Raw genomic sequence first — 18,619 nt, 5'->3', positions numbered from 1 at the left:
TGTGTTTTCTATCTTCAGACAACATTTTTCAAAGGTACAGGAGATGGTTTCAAAAGAGCTCTCTCTCTTAAATTCAACACGCATACTTACAGTCCTGGACAGATTCTGGCTAAGCCTGGAGAGATAAATCAGAATGCCTACTACATTGAACACGGATTGGTGCAGGTACATTTAACTCTGAAGATTGGCATCCGGCACTCATGATTTCACACATCAATTTTACTACTGTATCTACAAATCGCAACATGCAACTGGGCACTTACTATAAATTTAATTTGTGTATTCTGTATATTACCCTCATATCCAACTACTCTGACAAAATTAAAGCATTTCATTTAGGACTTGAACTTCATTAATGATTATGTTGATTTTGTGAAGTGAGACTATCATATCCTCTTATTACAGGTCCTCAAAAACAATCATAGTGACAAGGTCGCAACACTGCTGCCTGGATCATTAATTGGAGAGGTATGGCAAAGAACATCATGCCTACCACTAGTGCTTATTTGTAATGATATATTCTGTGGTGTGTGATTGCATGATTGATATGAAAGGTACTGTATGTTTGAAAAATGTGATGTTTGTCCATTGAGGTCTATTTGATGTACAAGATTCCAAGAAACACTACGATTTGTGCTTCAACCTTGTGCGAAATTTGTGTATTGGAACGGAAAGATCTTCTGGCACTTTTTGCAGACTTCCCAGACGGTACGGCCTATCTACTGAAACCAGGCGTGATTGAAGTATAATTTCAGTTTAGAGGGGCACTTTGACACCTGAAAGGTGTTGGATTGACAGTATGTTTGTCTGAGATGTTGCATGACATAAATTTGCCTAACATGGTACACTGATACAGGTCTGTGCACTGAACTATAACCTGATATTACTTGTGTGAATAGGTTTTGACAATCATAGTGGTGATACCATTATTTTATTATTATTTACAGCTGGCTTGAAGATTGCACGCACAGCTAGAGCACGCTTGCACAATGTGAAACATCCTATAAGAGAGGCCTTTGCTCTAGGAGTGGCTTCAAACCCTCAGAATGTGGTATTCCACAAAGATCTTAGTGTGAATCTACTGGTAAGAAGTATTTATAACTTGGTTACTACAGTTTGAATATAATTGTAAATATATTCACTATACCTATACACTGCCTGTCACAATTGAAATTGGTTTAGTGGTGGCCTTCAGTGTGTGCTGTTAGTTTATAGTAAACATTTATTTTTCAGCCACGAGATCAGAAGATTTTTACCTTGTTCATGGAGTATGTTGCAAACCAGTCGAAAAGTGTCCCCGCATCTGTTAAAACATCTACAGACGTGAGCAAGGTTTGGCCAGAAAAGAGCAAATCACACTCGAAACAAATAAAGGATCATGATATGAATAACCCTGTCCCTGAGTACTTGATAATAATTTCTCTTCCTGCAGCCCTTTTGGATGAGAACTATACGGCCTGATGGCATGTTTGCTCAGAAGTGGGAGGTTTTCATGTTTTGGTGTATCACTATTTCAATTTTTATTGCAACATGGGAAATATTTTTCAACAAAAATGTGGACACAATAGGTATGTTTTTGGTGTACACTTTTAATTACCGAATCATATCAGAAACATGAGTCTGGTAGAACAAGCATGGACTCTATGAATCATGTAAATCTATTCATTTTGTATTGCAGGATTTCACAATCAGGGATGGGGGGCTGTCTACCTTACTATGTGTGCATTGGTTGACGTGTTTGCCATCATTGACATACTTGTAAAGCTCCGCACTGAAGTTTTAACAAAAGATGGTAAATTGTTTATTTGTCTGTCTGCACTTGGTCTTAATTAGCATGATATTGACACTGTTATCATTGAACTCTGTATGAACAATTTCCATTTAAATGGTATTACAGTCTGATTATTCTAAGGAACTAGTAAATAATATTATATGACAATACCCTTCTCCCTGTCGAGGTTACTTGTCTGATGTGAGGGGTATATTTGACAACTATCGAAGATCCTGGAACCTGTATTATGACGTATTGGCTGTTTTCCCTCTGGATTTCATCTCTTTTATATTAACTAGAGAGGCACATTGGAGATTGTTAGGCTATCTCAGATGGAATCGTCTTATTTGGATTCGAAAGGTGAAGTAGGAAATATTCACATGTATAGAAAGCTAGAAAACACTTTCAGCTCAAGGAGGTTCTTGTGGGACATCACCTGATAATACAAATGTTATTTTATTCCAGATATATCTGTACTTTACCAGAAAAGAAAATGACTTGGATAAGAACTTGTTTGAGCAAAGGACAGCCAAATGCATTTTCCTCCTGATCTTCTCTGTGCACTTCTGCTCAGGGATCATGTATCTCCCAGCCTGCAATCAGAACAGGTCATTTTCTTATACAATACCTGTTAATATCACAAGAATAGTAGACTTAAATTTGATTTGTTCAGAACACTAATCTTGTTGTTCCATAGGTGTGATGAAGATTCATGGGCTTGGCACACTGGATTGAAAGCCATTCAGTCCAACTTCTATCACTACATGATTGCTGCTTATTGGACCACAACAACAATGACAAGCATTGGTAAGAAATAAGTATCCACAGAATTGGGAGATTGTAGTAGGTTTTGGATTTACACATTGCCCACCTTTCTAGTGTTCTATAATCAAACTCTGTGTTCTATTCTCTGAATGTTTTCTCTTCATTTCAGGATATGGTGACATTGTCCCCACCAACCCGACAGAGAGACTCTTCGCTGTACTGGTTGGCTTCATTGGCTTATTTGTTTTCAACTACATCATCAGTCAAATCTATGCCACCTTGGCCAGTAAAAATGCTGAGAGGTAAGTTACTTTACCAAAGTGAGTAAAGTATGAATCTGTTCAGAGTCTAAACCGTCCTGTCTTTTCTCCAGGGTCAGGTTCCAGAATCTCCTCTCAGCAATGACACACTTCATGAAGAATCATGATCTCAGTCCATCACTTCAAACAAGGGTCACTGAATACATGAGTCTGCTTTGGTCGAAGTACCAGTACGTCTTTCACTAGTGGTCATTGACTTTGTTAGTTAAGAGTTTTGGGATAGGGTTTCAATGACAGTAATGTGAGTGTTCTTGTTTTAGGGGTGAGGCATATCCTGGAGGAACGTTTTTGATGCACGATCTGCCAATTGAACTGCAACAGATTGTCCTGATGGAAGAGAGAGGGAGGCTACTGTCAAAGGTATAATGCTTTAATATGTGGGAACAGTTGTCTTGAATCTCAGACCAAATAGGAAACTAGAGTTTGATACCTGGAAATTATTTATGGATATATATATATATTATTAATGGATAAAAATTAAAGCTCAATGAGATGAGAGTGATGAGAGATAGATGAGACTTTTTTATAGTTCAATATTCACCTTTACTTGATATTAGTTTATTAATTGGCCTTAGCAGGGTCGCATGAGACCCTGTGAATGTAGTATTTTAGAATTTCGGTGTACTGGCTAGTACACTGGCGGGAAATCTTGTGGTGGAAAGTGACACGTTTTGCGTGTCACAATATCAGGAAGACAACAAACACTTCGCCCCACGAAACAAAATCTACATGCACATGAAAGAAAGGAGAATAAGGCGAATTGTACGAGACTAGTCCTTGTTTTTCAGACATTTAATTTCTGTCTGCTTCTCTGTGACTCATGGTCACGTGTCACTGTGTCCCTCAGAATCAGAAGATCACTGGAGATCTGTATCACAGTACTCTCAAATTCTATGCTTTCAAATGGATAAGAACCAAAGGAATCGATCAAGACACACTCTTTGAGTATTTGCCTTCATCGCTCCTTGGAGATATCTCAACCATCATCTATGCTGACCTTATTGCAAAGGTAGATTAATCAACATTTTCCAGTGCTGAAAAGACTTAATGTAGAACATATGTGAACCAAAAAAATCTAATGTTTTTAATGTGTGTTCATCATAGGCGTTTGGACTGAATATCAACAGGAAGCAACAAAGCGTCTCCGTGTCACAACACCTGTCTCCCCTTGAGAGAAAACTATCAGGAAAACTTGATGTAACTAATGTATTTTATTATACATATTACTTAAGATTTTTGAGGGTAATGATAGTTTCTCATAATTGTTTTCCGTTTTGCCAAATCTTCAGGGACCATTTTTAAAAAAAAACACTGAGAAAAGAAAGCATGGATCAGCTGGAGACAGACGGGGGATTTATCCGGTTACTGGCCAGACAGATCCGACCCTGCCTCTACAGAGCAAATGACCTCATATGCAAAAGGAATGACTTTGGATCAGAGGTGGGACCATGTCATGTTGATTGTCTTCCATAGTGGTTCTCCTCAGTAGTCTCTCTGTCAGACCTGTGAGATACATTTTTGCAATTTGTGGTTTAATGGATCCTGTCTCTATCCTCCTCTTGATATGTTCTTGTAGATGTTCTTCATAGAAAGGGGAGAGGTAGATGTGCTGTCACAGGATGAGCTGACAGTCATCGTCAAACTAAAGGCAGGACAGTACTTTGGAGAGGGGAGCCTTTTGTTCACAGAGCCTCGAGCAACCACAATCAGGTACCTTGAGTTGTACTCAGCTCATCTGAGTTAATATGTTTTTAAAGTATATCCTTTCATGTCACCATTATACTGTAGTGCAGGGATGGTCAATTAGATTCAAAGGTGGGCCACTTAATTAAAATATCAACATGTGGTGGGCCAAGGAGTCCCATTAAATAACTCCATTAGCCTGGATGACTCCATTATGGTAACAGTGCCATCATATAGCTAAACAGTGTTTTTCCTTGTCTATAAAGATTATATAAATTATCTATCTTATCTATAAATTCCCTAGTCGATAACTAGTGGTGGCTGATAACTGACATTTTTGAGGAGAATCATGGGACACAAAATATAGATGGGGTTGACCACTTTACCTTGTCATTTTATGAATGGTTCACAAGCCAGATAGAAGTGCTTCACCGGCCCCCTATTAGCAATCACTTCTTTAGTGTTTTCTGTAGTAATATTTTGAGTAATGTTCTAATGTTCTAATACGTGTTCTATGATTTTTCACAGAGCTGCCACAAACTGTGACCTGTATGTTCTCTCTAAGAAGAGCCTTGATGAAACAGTGAAGTACTACCCAGACATCTGCAAACAGATCAAGAAAGCTGCAGCAATGAAACGAGAAGAGCTACTGCAAAAAAACACACAAGGTGGTGGTCAAGAAGAAAGATTCTGCCTCTGATATTCTTCTCAGAGACACAGGCTGTAAGTTCACTTTCTTTGGTTCAAATGCTTGTTTTATTGAAGCTTATTCTATAGTTGGTACACACGTCATTTAATTCTTCCAGACATCAAGCTATATAAGCATTGCATGGAAGAGGAGGAGAAGAAGGCAGTGTTTGAGTCACTCCCATTCCACATCCGAATCAAGACAACGCTCACACAGATCCTGGTCAACATTATGGATAAAGTCATCAAACTACACAACACCACCATCGATCCAGAGAACACAGTCCGCGTGGTGTATCAGTACACATCCTGTCTTCTGATCATCATTCTCTTCTGGGCCATAACCTATATGGTAAGTGAATAAACATTGCATTGTTATCAAGTCAGAGACCCTCATGGATAGAGTGAGAGTAATACCATGTCTCCCTATATCACTGACTTATATTTCTGTTCCAGCCAGCTGTGTTTGATCTAGACCGGGGAATCTTCCTGTTCACCATGATTATTGAATACATCCAGATGGTGGAGGTGAGGGATTAATGTCAGAGAGACTTGCTATATCATCTTTAATGATGTGTTGTTTTCTATGGTTTGCTTACTATTGGGACTTAATGTGGATATTTTTCTTCCTCACACAGATCATTCTGAAGTTCCATATTTGTTACTATGACGACAGTGGATCCTACATCTCTGACTACAAATCTGTGTCACGGAGCTACATGATGAGGAAAGTGGGATACATCTATGATGTCATCTGCTCATTCCCATATGCCTTTACTGTTCTCCACTACATGGAAACAGTGCAGCCGATGGAGTTCCTGCCCATTATTGTGTATGCCCGCTCTGCTCACCTGTTCAGGATCCTGACAGTGCTTGTCTTCATGCATAAAGAGGAGAAGTCAATCACTACCAAGTATGTGCTCTCCGTTTTCATTTAGTTCATAATTTCAACAAAAGGTCTTAACAATAATTGTAGCTATGCTGTATGATAAAGCACAGTGTGCTAGCCTCTTTATTATTGCACCAGTGGACGTTAAGGAATTAGAGATTTTGTTGAGCATAGCACCATAATCTGCCATCATGAAGCCTGTGTTTCTTTTCTGTATTATCAACAGCTTGCTCTCCATACGAGCGGTGAAGTATGTGGTCCATGCCGTGCTGTTTTTCCACTGTGCTGCCGTCTGCTTTATCATTTTTGTTCATGTTACTGGCCTGAACTCCTGGGTGGGGGAGACAGGTAAGGCCAGCAGCACAAACAAGCTTGGTTTACAGTCAACCAACAGTGAAACATCATAGTTGATTATCACAACTGTATTAAGTGGATTGTAAATATTTAACCATGTGCTGCTGTGTATTCCAGGTATGTACTTCTTCCCTGATGTGTACCGCTACGCTACCTACTGGACGCTGGCCACCTACACCACCACCGGCTACGGTGACATCAGGCCCGTGACCTTTGGAGAGATGCTGTTCGCTATCCTCATCATGATTCTCTCCAAGATCCAAATTACCTACAACATGGGAATTCTCTCCTCCACTCAGACAAATAAGCAGTCAATCCAGGTGGCTTATGAGGAGAAACTTTGGGTATTACAATCTCACTTTGTTTTAAATTATATTCATGCTAATCTTTTTTGGTAAAATAGCTGATAGTTGAATGTCTCCATCTTGTTTCAGATGATCCAGAACTACATGATGGATGAAAACATCCCAGCATCGCTGCAGAACCGCGTCATCCGATTCTACAACTACCGCTGGACACGTAACAAGGGCATTGACTCTGCCATCCTGTTTAAAGATACACCATATTGTATGAAGACTGAGATCTTCTCAAGGTTAGCACAGGCCTACACTGATATGTAGAAATGGGAATTGTGACATACACAATACACTCTCCTTGGGAATTCAGAGCACGTTTCTCCTATTTTAGAATCAGTGTGAATCTACTGAAGAAACAGCAGCTGTTTACTCATCTCTCAGAGACATTCCTCCGCCACATATCAACAAAAATGCTTCTGAAAAGCTACACCTCAGGTAAGCTTGAACATAATGGCCAGCCCTAAGATATGTGCATTGCTGTAACAGCTAGGGACAGTATGAGATGTACAGTAGACTATAGCTGTATTGATGTGCATGCTGTGCCCTCCAGGTGAGATCATTGAGAAACGGGGCGACGTTGGCCCTGGCATGTTCCTCATCCTGATTGGGAAGGTGAAGCTGTGCTGCTGGAGAACTGGATCTGAAGTGGTGGAGTATCTCAGCGCTGGAGCTGCCCTGGGAGTTCACCTGCTCCTCATACGCAGCCTGTGTAGAGACACTGCAATCGCTGACAACTACGTGGATATTCTCTTCCTGTCCAAAGAGCACTTTGAAGAAGTGGGCCAGTGTTATCCAGAGGTTATGGATAAGGTGTCAAAGAGAGCCTCCAATATCATCAACATGTACTAATGTTGATAGGTGTGGATCAACAGTATGAATGTTCACATGGAAACTTAATTTTGTGACCAGTACTTACAACCACATATGGTGTCCTGAACATAATGAGTTTATTGGTTGTGTTCCATTTGGTGCTGTACTTTAATAATATATTTTCGTATCAATTTGAGCAAAAGAAACTACACATAATTGATGATATAGCAGTCTCAACTGTTCCAAAAATGAATACAGTATTTAGTATGGCATAATAAATTGTAGACTCATTGCTCAACATGATTTCTGCTGAGTGTTTTTTTTTCATATGCAATGTTTTATTCAACAAAGTCATTGGTCAATGAAATGGTGGTTTCATCCAGTAATTTGGGTACTAATGAAAATGTTATTTCTCCTGTTAAGAAGTTAAGATCAAATATTCTGTAAAGCATAGTGAAATTATTGAGTTGTATGAATTAACTGAACAAATATCCCCAAGATGGGAGATCTTGAGAATATGTACTCTATCTTAACAGCAGACGGGGCTGTTGAGTCAGATCTGATCAGGCCACACAGTTAGGGACTGTATCTGTTTTACCATCGACTTTTAACACCACTACAGATAAGAGATCAGGTGAAGAAAAAGATGTGACGTTTCACCTCCAGCCAGATGGTTGTGAATACGGGTGGCCATGCAGGCTGACTGGTGTCTTTCATTCTTAAAGGCTAGAGGTATTTCTACTGTAGCTTCTGGAGGCTCTTGCCAGGGATCCCGATGACCAGTGCATTGTAGTCCAGCCTTGATGAGACAAGGGCATGCTTCTCCGCATCAGACAGAGTTAAGGTGGGATGAAGTGTGACGCTATTTTTAAGGTGGTGAATGATGTCTTAATAATAACTGAAGGTGCTGGGCTCAGCTGTTACTAATTTGCCTGCTCGGCTGCATCCATTATCTTTCTCTGTGATGTGGACATAGGAGCACCATGGCTAACTGTCCTCCTGGTCCAGGCAGCTGCTGACTCTTGACCTGAGCTCAGAGGAAGCCTCTGCTCTGCTTCCAGGGCCTGCAAGGTGGAGGCTGGAGTGTGTGTGTTTGTGTGTGTGTGTGTGTGTGTGTGTGTGTGTGTGTGTGTGTGTGTGTGTGTGTGTGTATGTGTGTGTGTGTGTATATGTAGAAACGATTTTGGAGGTAAGGAGACAATTGGGAGGAAAGGAGTGGAGAAGAGCATCAGTCAGCAGGAGCCGTGGTCACACTGACCTCCTGCCTCCCTGCTGCTTGCTGAACCTCTCCTCTGTCCTCATATCAATTCACACTGCAAGCATAGCACCCGATGACCGTCACACTGCAGCTGCAGGATTCAGGTTCTGGCCCTGGCTGACCAGTAGGCCTACACCAGTGACGGTGACCCCCCTCCAGTGTGACCTCTGCCAGTCAGAATGGCACCTCTAGATCATCAGCCCCGCCACTTACCCCCCCCCCCCCCCCCCACCCACACTCTCTTGAAGTCGACCTCCAGGGTTCTCTCAGCTCCTTGTGGCTTCTTCTTCATCGTCGTTTGGGGGAGTTGGTACGTCCTCTCCCCCCAAGCCGAGGGGCTATCCTTTAACCACCCCAAGCCTGGGTGAGGGGGTCACCCAGGCTATATATCTGGGCACACCTCCAGAAGCCTTGTCACCGTTTTGTCATCCACAACCGTAAGGCCACGCATTCCGTTGGATGTCCGATATATCGGACAGTCCTGGATGACGTGGTCCGCAGTTTGTTCCTCGGTGCCACACTCGCACGCCGCACAGGATACCAAGCCCCATCTGTGCATTGATGCATCCGACGCCGGTCCGGAGATGATTAAGCCTCACCCACGCCGGTCTGGGCAGGTATTGGGACATACTACATACATTTTTGGCATACTATAGAGTATGGAAGTACGCAATTCGGAACGCAACCCTGGCTTTTCTCTCCCTGGGACAGATTGACCCCTCCTCCAGTGTTACCCCTAGCAGTCAGGATAGCACCCTACCCACACTGTGGCAACACCGGGGAACAGGGATGACCGCAAAACCCTCAGAATGGCAGCGGCACAGACAAAAGACCAGGGAAACAGCTTGCAATAAGCCATGGCTTACTCTCTATAAATAATAAACCAGGCCAGGTCCAACCTGGCTTATGTGCATGGCTGGCTTGTTTCTGTTCAGGACGGAAGCTAATCATGCCACTGAAATAGCTGTGAATTGAAATGACATGAAATAATGTCTGATAAATTAAGATAGGTCGTCGCCTGGACACATCAGTTCCAATGCTTTCAGTGCTAATCCAGCACAATAAGAGCGGGATAGCCAGTTAGCTCCTGAGCTCACAACAACTAGCAGCAGCTTCCATAACATTAATGGTAGCGGTCAGTGGCTAAAGCAATTACACTGATGATAACATAAAGTTATCCCCACCGGGTGTTGAACCCTGTCTTCCGGGTGGGAGTCCAATGCTCTCACCACTACTCTACTTGTGCAGTGGAGATCAGTGGGTTGGTTTTGGTGTCCTTCTTCCAGTCCCTAGTGTGGGTTGGGGTTAGAATAAGGGTTGGGGTTGGGACAGGATCTGACCTATAATGCAAGGGGTAAAGGTTGGAGTGAAAGGATGAAAATGTGGAGGTTTGGGGTATAGTCCCATAAAGTCATCCCCACCGGGTCTTGAACCCCGGTCTCCCGGGAGTCCAATGGTCTCATCATTACTCTACTTGTGCAGTGGGTGGGTGTCCAATGCTCTCACCACTACTCTACTTGTGCAGTGGAGATCGGCAGGTTGATTTTGGTGTCCTACTTGATTTTTTGTGCTGGGACTACTGCCTCTTGTGGTGCCAACAGAGAAATGCAGGCCAAAATTGTCCGGAGTAAGGGAGGGAGTGATAACCGGACAAATGCGATACTAGGTGTGCTGGCTTACAGCCACGCACAAAAAAACGTTAACAGGAATCAAACATAACTTTAAGAGGCAGCATGCTGCCCCTCTCTGACCCAGAACTCTTCTTGCCTGAGTGTTTAAAGTCCGCTGGCTTGGCCCTGGCTGATTGCTCATTGAGCTCTGGGGCGCAGGATCTCCTAGGTGCAAGTGAAACACAGCCTGACGGGTCCTGGGAGCTGTAGTTCCAGAAAAGCCCGGGGCTGCCACAACACACACACGTGCGCATGCACACACACATTGACACACGCACACAGCTGTACTGGGTTTGAGTTTAGTCTCAAAGACACTGCCTGAATCCAAGTCCTAATATCAGGCAGAAGTACTGTACATTAATATTTGCTACAGAAAGTACATTCATAGCAGTGTTCATTTCACATTATTGCAGCTTAGTGTTATAAAGCACTAAGTCCAGCAAGTAAAATTGGCTCCTTTTTGGGATTTCCATGAAATAGTCCATGAGATGTATATGTCAGGCAGGCAGACAGACAAGCAGGCAGATATACAGACAGGTAGGCAGGCAAGTAAGCAAACAGATAAACTGATATGCAGACAGACAGACAGACAGACAGACAGACAGACAGACAGACAGACAGACAGACAGACAGACAGACAGACAAACACTCCCATCAGATCAATTCACCTTAACTTCAGGAACAAGGTTAGGATGTGACCATATGAGTTTATAGTGAGGAGTAGGTTGAGGGCCTGTGATCTGACTGGTGTGTGTCTTCGTGTATATGGTTGTGTATGTGCTTATGTTCCGTTATTCTGTAGGAAATGCCTGAGTACGTGGGTTTCAGGACTTGATGCTGTGGCCAGGCCTCACTGTCAGCCCTCAAGGTTAGGTTAGAGTTGGCTGCTGGTAGCTGGGGGGAAACTTAGTGACTCACTCACGTCACTAGTTTGTTCCAACCAGAGCAGATCTGATGTAGGTTGATATTGTTGTTGTAGTGTTAGCGACCACAGCCCACGATGGATGGTTCATGGCTGTTATTGGCTGAACAAGAGAGAAAGAAGTATAGCTCAGCTGTCCTATCTGTGTTTTGGGGTTCATAGGTTTGTCTGTCCACGGTTAGTTGTATTATTGAATAATTGCCAGTGATCAGCCAAAAGTTACAGATGATGAATGCTCAGAAATGTGTGCTATTTTTTATGGGGTATTTGGGAATTATAAACAGAGAGATTGTTCAGTAGCATAACTTCAGCATGAGCATATTCATTTTTCCCCTGATGTCAACACAAATATTTGAGAGAGATTGCAAAAAGAGAATGTACAGTATTCACTCTGTACAGTATTCATTAACAAACCATGTGATTTGCATTAAACTATAGTCTAATTTACATGATACATTTATGGAGACTCACCATATCTAGGGATTCATTAGGGTTTTTGTAGGCCTACACACACACACACACACAGAGACACACTTATTTTATACACAACCAAATTTATATATTTAATACACACAGTATAGCACTTAATGCAGCCTTTACTGTGTGTACTTGTTACTATATATATATGGAAACACATTACAAACAAGTTATTTACAGATTGTCTATTTTTAGCCTTACATGAGAATGTATTCAAATCTGCTACCACAAAAGTTTCCCCACTAAGTGTGATCTTTAACGCAGTGACACACACACATGCACACACACACACACACACACACACACACACACACAGGAAGTAGAGTCACAGTTTCCAACCCCCCGCCCTCTCTACGAACACCAGGGGTCTGCTTCTGTCAGCCCACTGCACCAGCAACAGGATGACAACCAAAATAGACCATTCTAGCTTCAACTCTCTTTGAGCTTTGTTTAGTGCACTTTGATAACATATTTATTGACCCTTTGGTGTGTGTCTCTGTAGTCTGACACTGTGAGGTCCATACACAAAGGGATGGAGGCCAGACAGAGTACACACACACAGTCACAGACAGGCAGGTGTGGAGGAGGGACAGACAGGCAGGGTGGAGGAGGGACAGACAGGCAGGGTGAAGGAAGGATAGACAGGCAGGGTGGAGGAGGGACAGACAGGCAGGGTGGAGGAGGGACAGACAGGCAGGGTGGAGGAGGGACAGACAGGCAGGGTGGAGGAGGGACAGAGAAGTGGTGAAGTACAGAGAAGAGGAACGCAAAACTAAACAGAGAAGCCTCAGAGGTGGGAAAGTTCTAGCCTGGAAGCCAGTTTGAAATTCATATATTTGCATTTTCTCCTTCCACTATTTTGCAGATTCACATAGAAACACCCAAGCTATAAGGCAACCATGGACAAGGCACATCTTGCACATTTGACAGAGCAATCTTCAGTGCACCGAGAGAGAGAGAGAGAGAGAGAGAGAGAGAGAGAGAGAGAGAGAGAGAGAGAGAGAAAGAGTGGGCATGACAGGGCATACTAGCCTACAGCTTTTCCAGCTCTGGCACAATGAGTAGATTGAAACAAGGAATTCATTGCTCAAGCTGCAGCATGTCAGCGTGTTGGCCTTAATCAAAGAAACGGTAAGCCCTGCAGGGCAACCCATGTTGACTGTAGCAGTCCATTGTTGTTACATTACATTACAATACTTTTATCCAAAGTGACTTAAAATAATTGCATTTAACAAGAACAAGTGACTATGAGCATAATCTAGTGCTGAAGACAAAGTTCAAGAATAGCAAACTATACATTAGGAGGATCGTGATAGTACTTCTTGAAGAGATGAGGTATTGTGATGGTGTGTTATGCGAATTGTCACTCAGCATTATGCCAGAGGACAAAACTACAGAGTGTGTGCTTGTGTGCGTATGCACTAGTTGTGTCTAGGGCCCTGTCCCTCTATTAATAATTCTTCTTCCCCAGGACAGTTTGAGGGTAAAAAAGACAGAGACTCTCCTTATTACTACCAGCATATGTCAGGTCTTGTTACTCACAGTGATGTCACTGGTCCGATCTCGGTCCGATCTTTCTCCATCTTTTTTTCTCTCTTTCACAAAGGGGGACCAAGACTAAATAGATATCAGCTGCTGAGCAAGGAAGAAGGGAGAAGGGGTAGCGAGGGGACTCCTCTCTCTATCTTTCTCTCTTTCACTCTCCCTCCCCCTCTCTCTCCCTTCCTCCCTCCCTCTCTCTCTATCTCCCTCCCTCTCTCTTTCTCCCTCTCTCTCCCTCTCTCCCCCTCCCTCCCTCTCTCTCCCTCTCTCTCTCCCTCTCTCTCATCCCTCTCTCTCTCTCTTTGCCGCACCGTGGGCAGTGCCATGGAGACTCACTGATGCTGCAGAGAGAGGGAGAGACGGAGGAGATAGGAGGCGAGGAGGGGGAGGAAGGGATTCCCACCTCCACGACAACAGAGGTGACAATCCCACACCGACTCAGTGCTCTTACGTAATACAGATCACAATCTCAGATCTGCAGGGTGGAAGCCTTCATGGGCCAAGTCCTTGACAGTTCTGATTTGTCTTCTTTTCCTTTTACTTATGGAACATTGTTAATGCTATTGAGTGTGTTGTTCAAGAGCTCTTAAAATTGAGAGGTACAGTAGAGAGAGAGAGAGAGAGAGAGAGAGAGAGTTCAGTATAAGCTGCACAACGTCTGTAGTGAGCCTCCGGGCCGACCCACGTTAGAAAGTAGGACAGATGACATAACCAGCTGTGATCTCACTGATCGGACGGAGAGTGACAGGACCGGCTGTGTGTCCTGAAAACTCTCTCCCCAGCACAGACACACACTGACCCAGGGAATCCTGGAGCTCCGTCCACCTCCTCCTCCTCTCCTCCCTCAGGCCCGGGTCCTTCCACTGCACTGTCACAACGCATGATGGGATAGGAACAGCTGTCACACTGCGTTTCTCCTCCCCAGCACCGGGCAGCATAACACGGCTGGCATGCTGCCAGGCACCCCTGACCCACATAAGCAGCCTGGCGCTGGGCATGCTCACAAGGCCCCCTCCCTGACACACCCTGTGCTGAGGAATCACACTCTTGTCATATGTCTTTTCAAAGATATCCCTTAGCTCATTACCCGTTTACCTATTATAATAAAGCACATAAAACTGCATGTATGTATCTAGCGAAAAAAATTATCAAGACAGCTGCAGGTCATCAAACAGTTGTTTTGGCTATATAACAGTGGATGTCCTCTGTGCGTTCTCCCAGCATATCGACAGGGGCTCCACCCTTGCCTCAGCGAGGCTATCTCTTCAGAATTCCCCTTGCCAGCATGCTGCAGTGGTTATAAATAGCTCAGGTGCAACAGTGTCCAGCAGGAGACCGAAGAGAGAATTCCCCTTGAAAGATGCTGAGTAAACCTGGGCTCCCAGTTAGCTGGCACAGAGCCTGGGCACAAGCAAGAGTGGTGGTGGTGATGATGATGATGATGATGGTGATGGTGGTGGTGGAACAATAAAGGGATTAATATGTATCTATACAATTTAATGATTAGTCATGTTTCCTATCACCATATCATATTGATGAACACATTTGCTTTTATTTATGCCCAATGCTTGAGTATGCATTTGTTATAATGTCAGCTCGTTTGTCTGTTTAATTTTCATACGGTTGAGAAAGTGTGGTTTATGTGCAGTCATGAATTACATGTTCAGAGGGAGGCTGGGATATTGAGCTTTTACTGCCAAGCTCTGCTCAGCACTACCACAGGAAACTCCTAATAAGGGCAAGGAAGTGGAAACCCACCGGAACTGCTCCATTTGAAGGCAAGACCTTATATGGCATGCCGTGTAACCGGGGTTTCCGGCAATGGCTGCCATTTGCAGATACTGAAAATCTGCTTTTATAGTTGAAAACCTCCCCGCAGATAAATGATTAACGACTGGAAACTAGTAATGATATAAAATGCGCCGAGCAACGTCTTTAGATATCTCAGAACATCACAGAACATCGATTTTAGCTCTCCCGCTCGCTCCCGTTTCTCTGGCTAGCGTTTGTATGCCAGACAGCGTTGCCTAAATATGGTCTTCCTCCGTTCCATATTTGGACATCTACGTCACGACAAGAGGCTTTATAAAGCGGTGGGAATCCTCTTTCGGGCGAAACAGACTTCATTTGCCGCACAGATCTCATGTCAGAATAGACTGCCCCTTACACCACCACTAGTCTAACTATTCTGACACAACCTCCACTCTCAACAAGTGAAAACAAATTTAGAGGGATGGGACTTTAGGCCTACACATTAGTTTTGTTGTTGTTTTAGTCTTTCCTCTTTGGAATGAGTAAGGCACAGCATCGTTTGTCAAGTGAGTCGGAATTGTTTTGAAGACAGACCAAGCTTGGACATCGGTCCGCATTGGTTTCCTCAGAGCAACAGGAGCAGCGTCCGAGCTCCTCTCCTCCGAGGCCGACTAGAGATTATCCACCCTCCCCGCAGAGAAGCAGCGTCTCCCCCCGGTCTGTCCCGTCTCCAGATCCAAGGCGCTCCAGCACCTCCAAGAAGATCCGAGACATGGCTGCTACCAAAGCCGAGCTGCTCCTGTCCGCGCTGCAGATCTCGGACTCCCTGGGGTTCCCTCACTCCCCCCTGGACAGCTACCCCAAGCTGGAGGAGCTGATGCTGCTCCACACCGCCGCGGCGGGGTCCTCCTTCCTGGCCGCCACCGCTGCCGAGGCTGCCGGCTTGGGGACCGGGGAGCCGGGAGAAATCTACGAGCATCTGAGCGGAGGTACGCTACTGCTGTATGACTTTAGTCGTCAGACTCAATGTACACTGATATGCACGAACCGAGGTTGCATTTATGACCTGAGCTCAGATTTGCTTCTGCAGAAACAAATGTGCTCGCTGATACAGCCTAGTTTAAATCACCACATTTTCAAATAGAGTTAAGTAAACTGAACTTCTATGTCATATCACTGCACTGAATCAGCACACCAAGCATTTTTCAAATGATTCTAGCAATACATTTTTGGGAGAATGTGCATGTGGAGATAAAACACAGTTAGTGCATACACAGGTTTTAATAATACATGGATTAAGTATAATGTGTTATATAATTCTACCTATGGGTCTGAGGGAGAATCCTAGTGTTGCTTCAGCAGTTTTCCATGTAACTGGGGGTTGTGACACATAGGAGTCCTCTGAGGTAGATAGCAGATAGACAGCATGTTTCTCTTATACAGCTGTGGACTGCTATAGGTGAGGCTATACTGTCAGTAGCCTACAGGGAGCAAGTCCAAAAGCTGTATAGTAAAAATGTGTTTCTTGTCTGCTCACAGTAGCACATTACAAACGCACGCATGCACATACACAAACACCCTCTAATATATTTTTTCTGAGCGTTGTATTCATGTTCTCTGTTGTTGTTTTTGTTGTCCATCCAGACTCTCTCCCAGACCTGAGTGGTCTCAGCTGTGACAAGCCCCTGTCTGAGCAGCCGTTCCCCTCATCCCGGCTGCCCTCCCTCTCCTACACCGGGCGCTTCACCCTGGAGCCCTCCTCCTCCAGCGTCTGCAGCAATAGCCTGTGGGCGGAGCCTCTCTTCAGCCTGGTCAGTGGTCTGGTGGGCATGGCCACGCCCCCTACCTCAGCCGCTCCGGTCTCCTCCTACTCCGCCCTGAGCTGCTCCGCCCACGTCAGCGAGCCCAGCCCCATCTACTCCACGGCCTCCTCCTCCTCCTACTCCTCCGCTGCCAGCCCCGACCTCTTCCCCGACTCCACCCAGTCCTTCCCTGGCGCCGCCCAGTACCCCCCGCCGGCCTATCCCTCTTCCGCCAAGCCCTGCCCATCAAGCATGGCGCCTCTCATGATCCCGGACTACCTGTTCCCCTCCAACCAGCAGGGGGAACTTGGCCTGCTGCCCCCGGACCAGAAGCCCTTCCAGGGCCAGAGCCTCCAGCAGCTGTCTCTCACTCCGCTCTCCACCATCAAGGCCTTCGCCTCCCAGACGGAGACGGGGACGGGAATGGTGGCGCTCCAGGATCCGAAGGGCTCCCTCTACCAGTCCCAGCAGCTGGTCAAGCCGGGCCGCATGAGGAAGTACCCCAGCCGCCAGTGCAAGACCCCGCCCCACGAGCGCCCCTACGCCTGCCCCATGGAGAGCTGCGACCGCCGGTTCTCGCGCTCGGACGAGCTGACGCGCCACGTGCGCATCCACACCGGCCAGAAGCCCTTCCAGTGCCGCATCTGCATGCGCAACTTCAGCCGCAGCGACCACCTGACCACGCACATCCGCACGCACACCGGCGAGAAGCCGTTCGCCTGCGACGCCTGCGGGCGCAAGTTTGCCCGCAGCGACGAGAGGAAGAGACATGCCAAGGTCCACCTGAGGCAGAGGGACAAGAAGGCGGAGAAGAGCTCCATCCCCATCACCATCCCGTCCCCGGCGGTCTCCGGGTACTCCTCCTCCCCCTCCGCCACCTCCTCCTACCACTCCCCCAGCTCCTCCTACCCCTCTCCTGGCTCCTCCTACTCCCCGGTGCCGTCCTGCTACTCCTCCCCCGGACACGCCTCCTACCCCTCCCCCTGCGCCTCCTCCTACTCCTCCCCCTCCCCCACTGCGGGCGTCGTCTACTCCTCGGCGACCTTCCCCAACCAGGTGGCCTCCTCCTTCAGCACCTCCCCCTTCACCTCCTCCCCCTCCCTCTACTCCTCCCCGGCTGGAACGCCACGCTCGGATCTGCAGTCCAGCCTCTCCCCTCAGAACATAGACCTCTGCTGAGACAGACAGACCCTGACAGACTCTGTCACAGCGAACAAACTCCCAATACGTTTCAAGTTGCACTTTGTCTCCCCAGGCGTCAGCAGAGCTCATGGACCAGGCCGGGGACGGCGGCTGGTTGGTGGAGAAGGGCTCATCTCTCTCCTCAGCTCTGCCCCCTCACAGGCTCAGATCCCAACCCTGTAGAGCAGAGAGAAGTCACCAGGCGTCAGGGGTACCGTCCGCTGGCCGCCTGAACACCTGCTAGTGCCACAATGACTTAGACGCTACATCCAGACATTACATCCAGCACACCCATCTAGTACAACACATCCTACTGTGTGTGTAGAGCGTCCGTGCCATGTCCTGTCTCTCTGTCAGCCCTGGTTTGGACCTCCGTTTC

At 45.7% G+C, this 18,619-nt stretch overlaps 1 protein-coding gene across 1 annotated transcript in view; it reads left to right on the top strand.

Annotated features, from left to right (window-relative positions):
* The first annotated feature begins 15,730 nt into the window (after window positions 1-15,730).
* LOC311318210 (early growth response protein 1-like) overlaps window positions 15,731-18,619 on the top strand; it is a 3,359-nt gene continuing 470 nt past the window's right edge. Inside the window, exons 1-2 of the mRNA XM_084449472.1 lie at window positions 15,731-16,245; window positions 16,901-18,619. The exon at window positions 16,901-18,619 is cut by the window's right edge and continues 470 nt beyond it. Coding sequence (XP_084305598.1) covers window positions 16,029-16,245; window positions 16,901-18,237 — 1,554 coding nt within the window. The 5' untranslated portion in view covers window positions 15,731-16,028 and the 3' untranslated portion in view covers window positions 18,238-18,619. The remainder of the gene's footprint in view (window positions 16,246-16,900) is intronic.

Source organism: Borostomias antarcticus (genome assembly GCF_949987555.1).
Source record: "Borostomias antarcticus genome assembly, chromosome: 15".
Classification (NCBI taxonomy): domain Eukaryota; kingdom Metazoa; phylum Chordata; class Actinopteri; order Stomiiformes; family Stomiidae; genus Borostomias; species Borostomias antarcticus.
The sequence above is the reverse complement of the archived record's forward strand: the minus strand, read 5'-3'. Positions and strand labels throughout refer to the sequence as shown.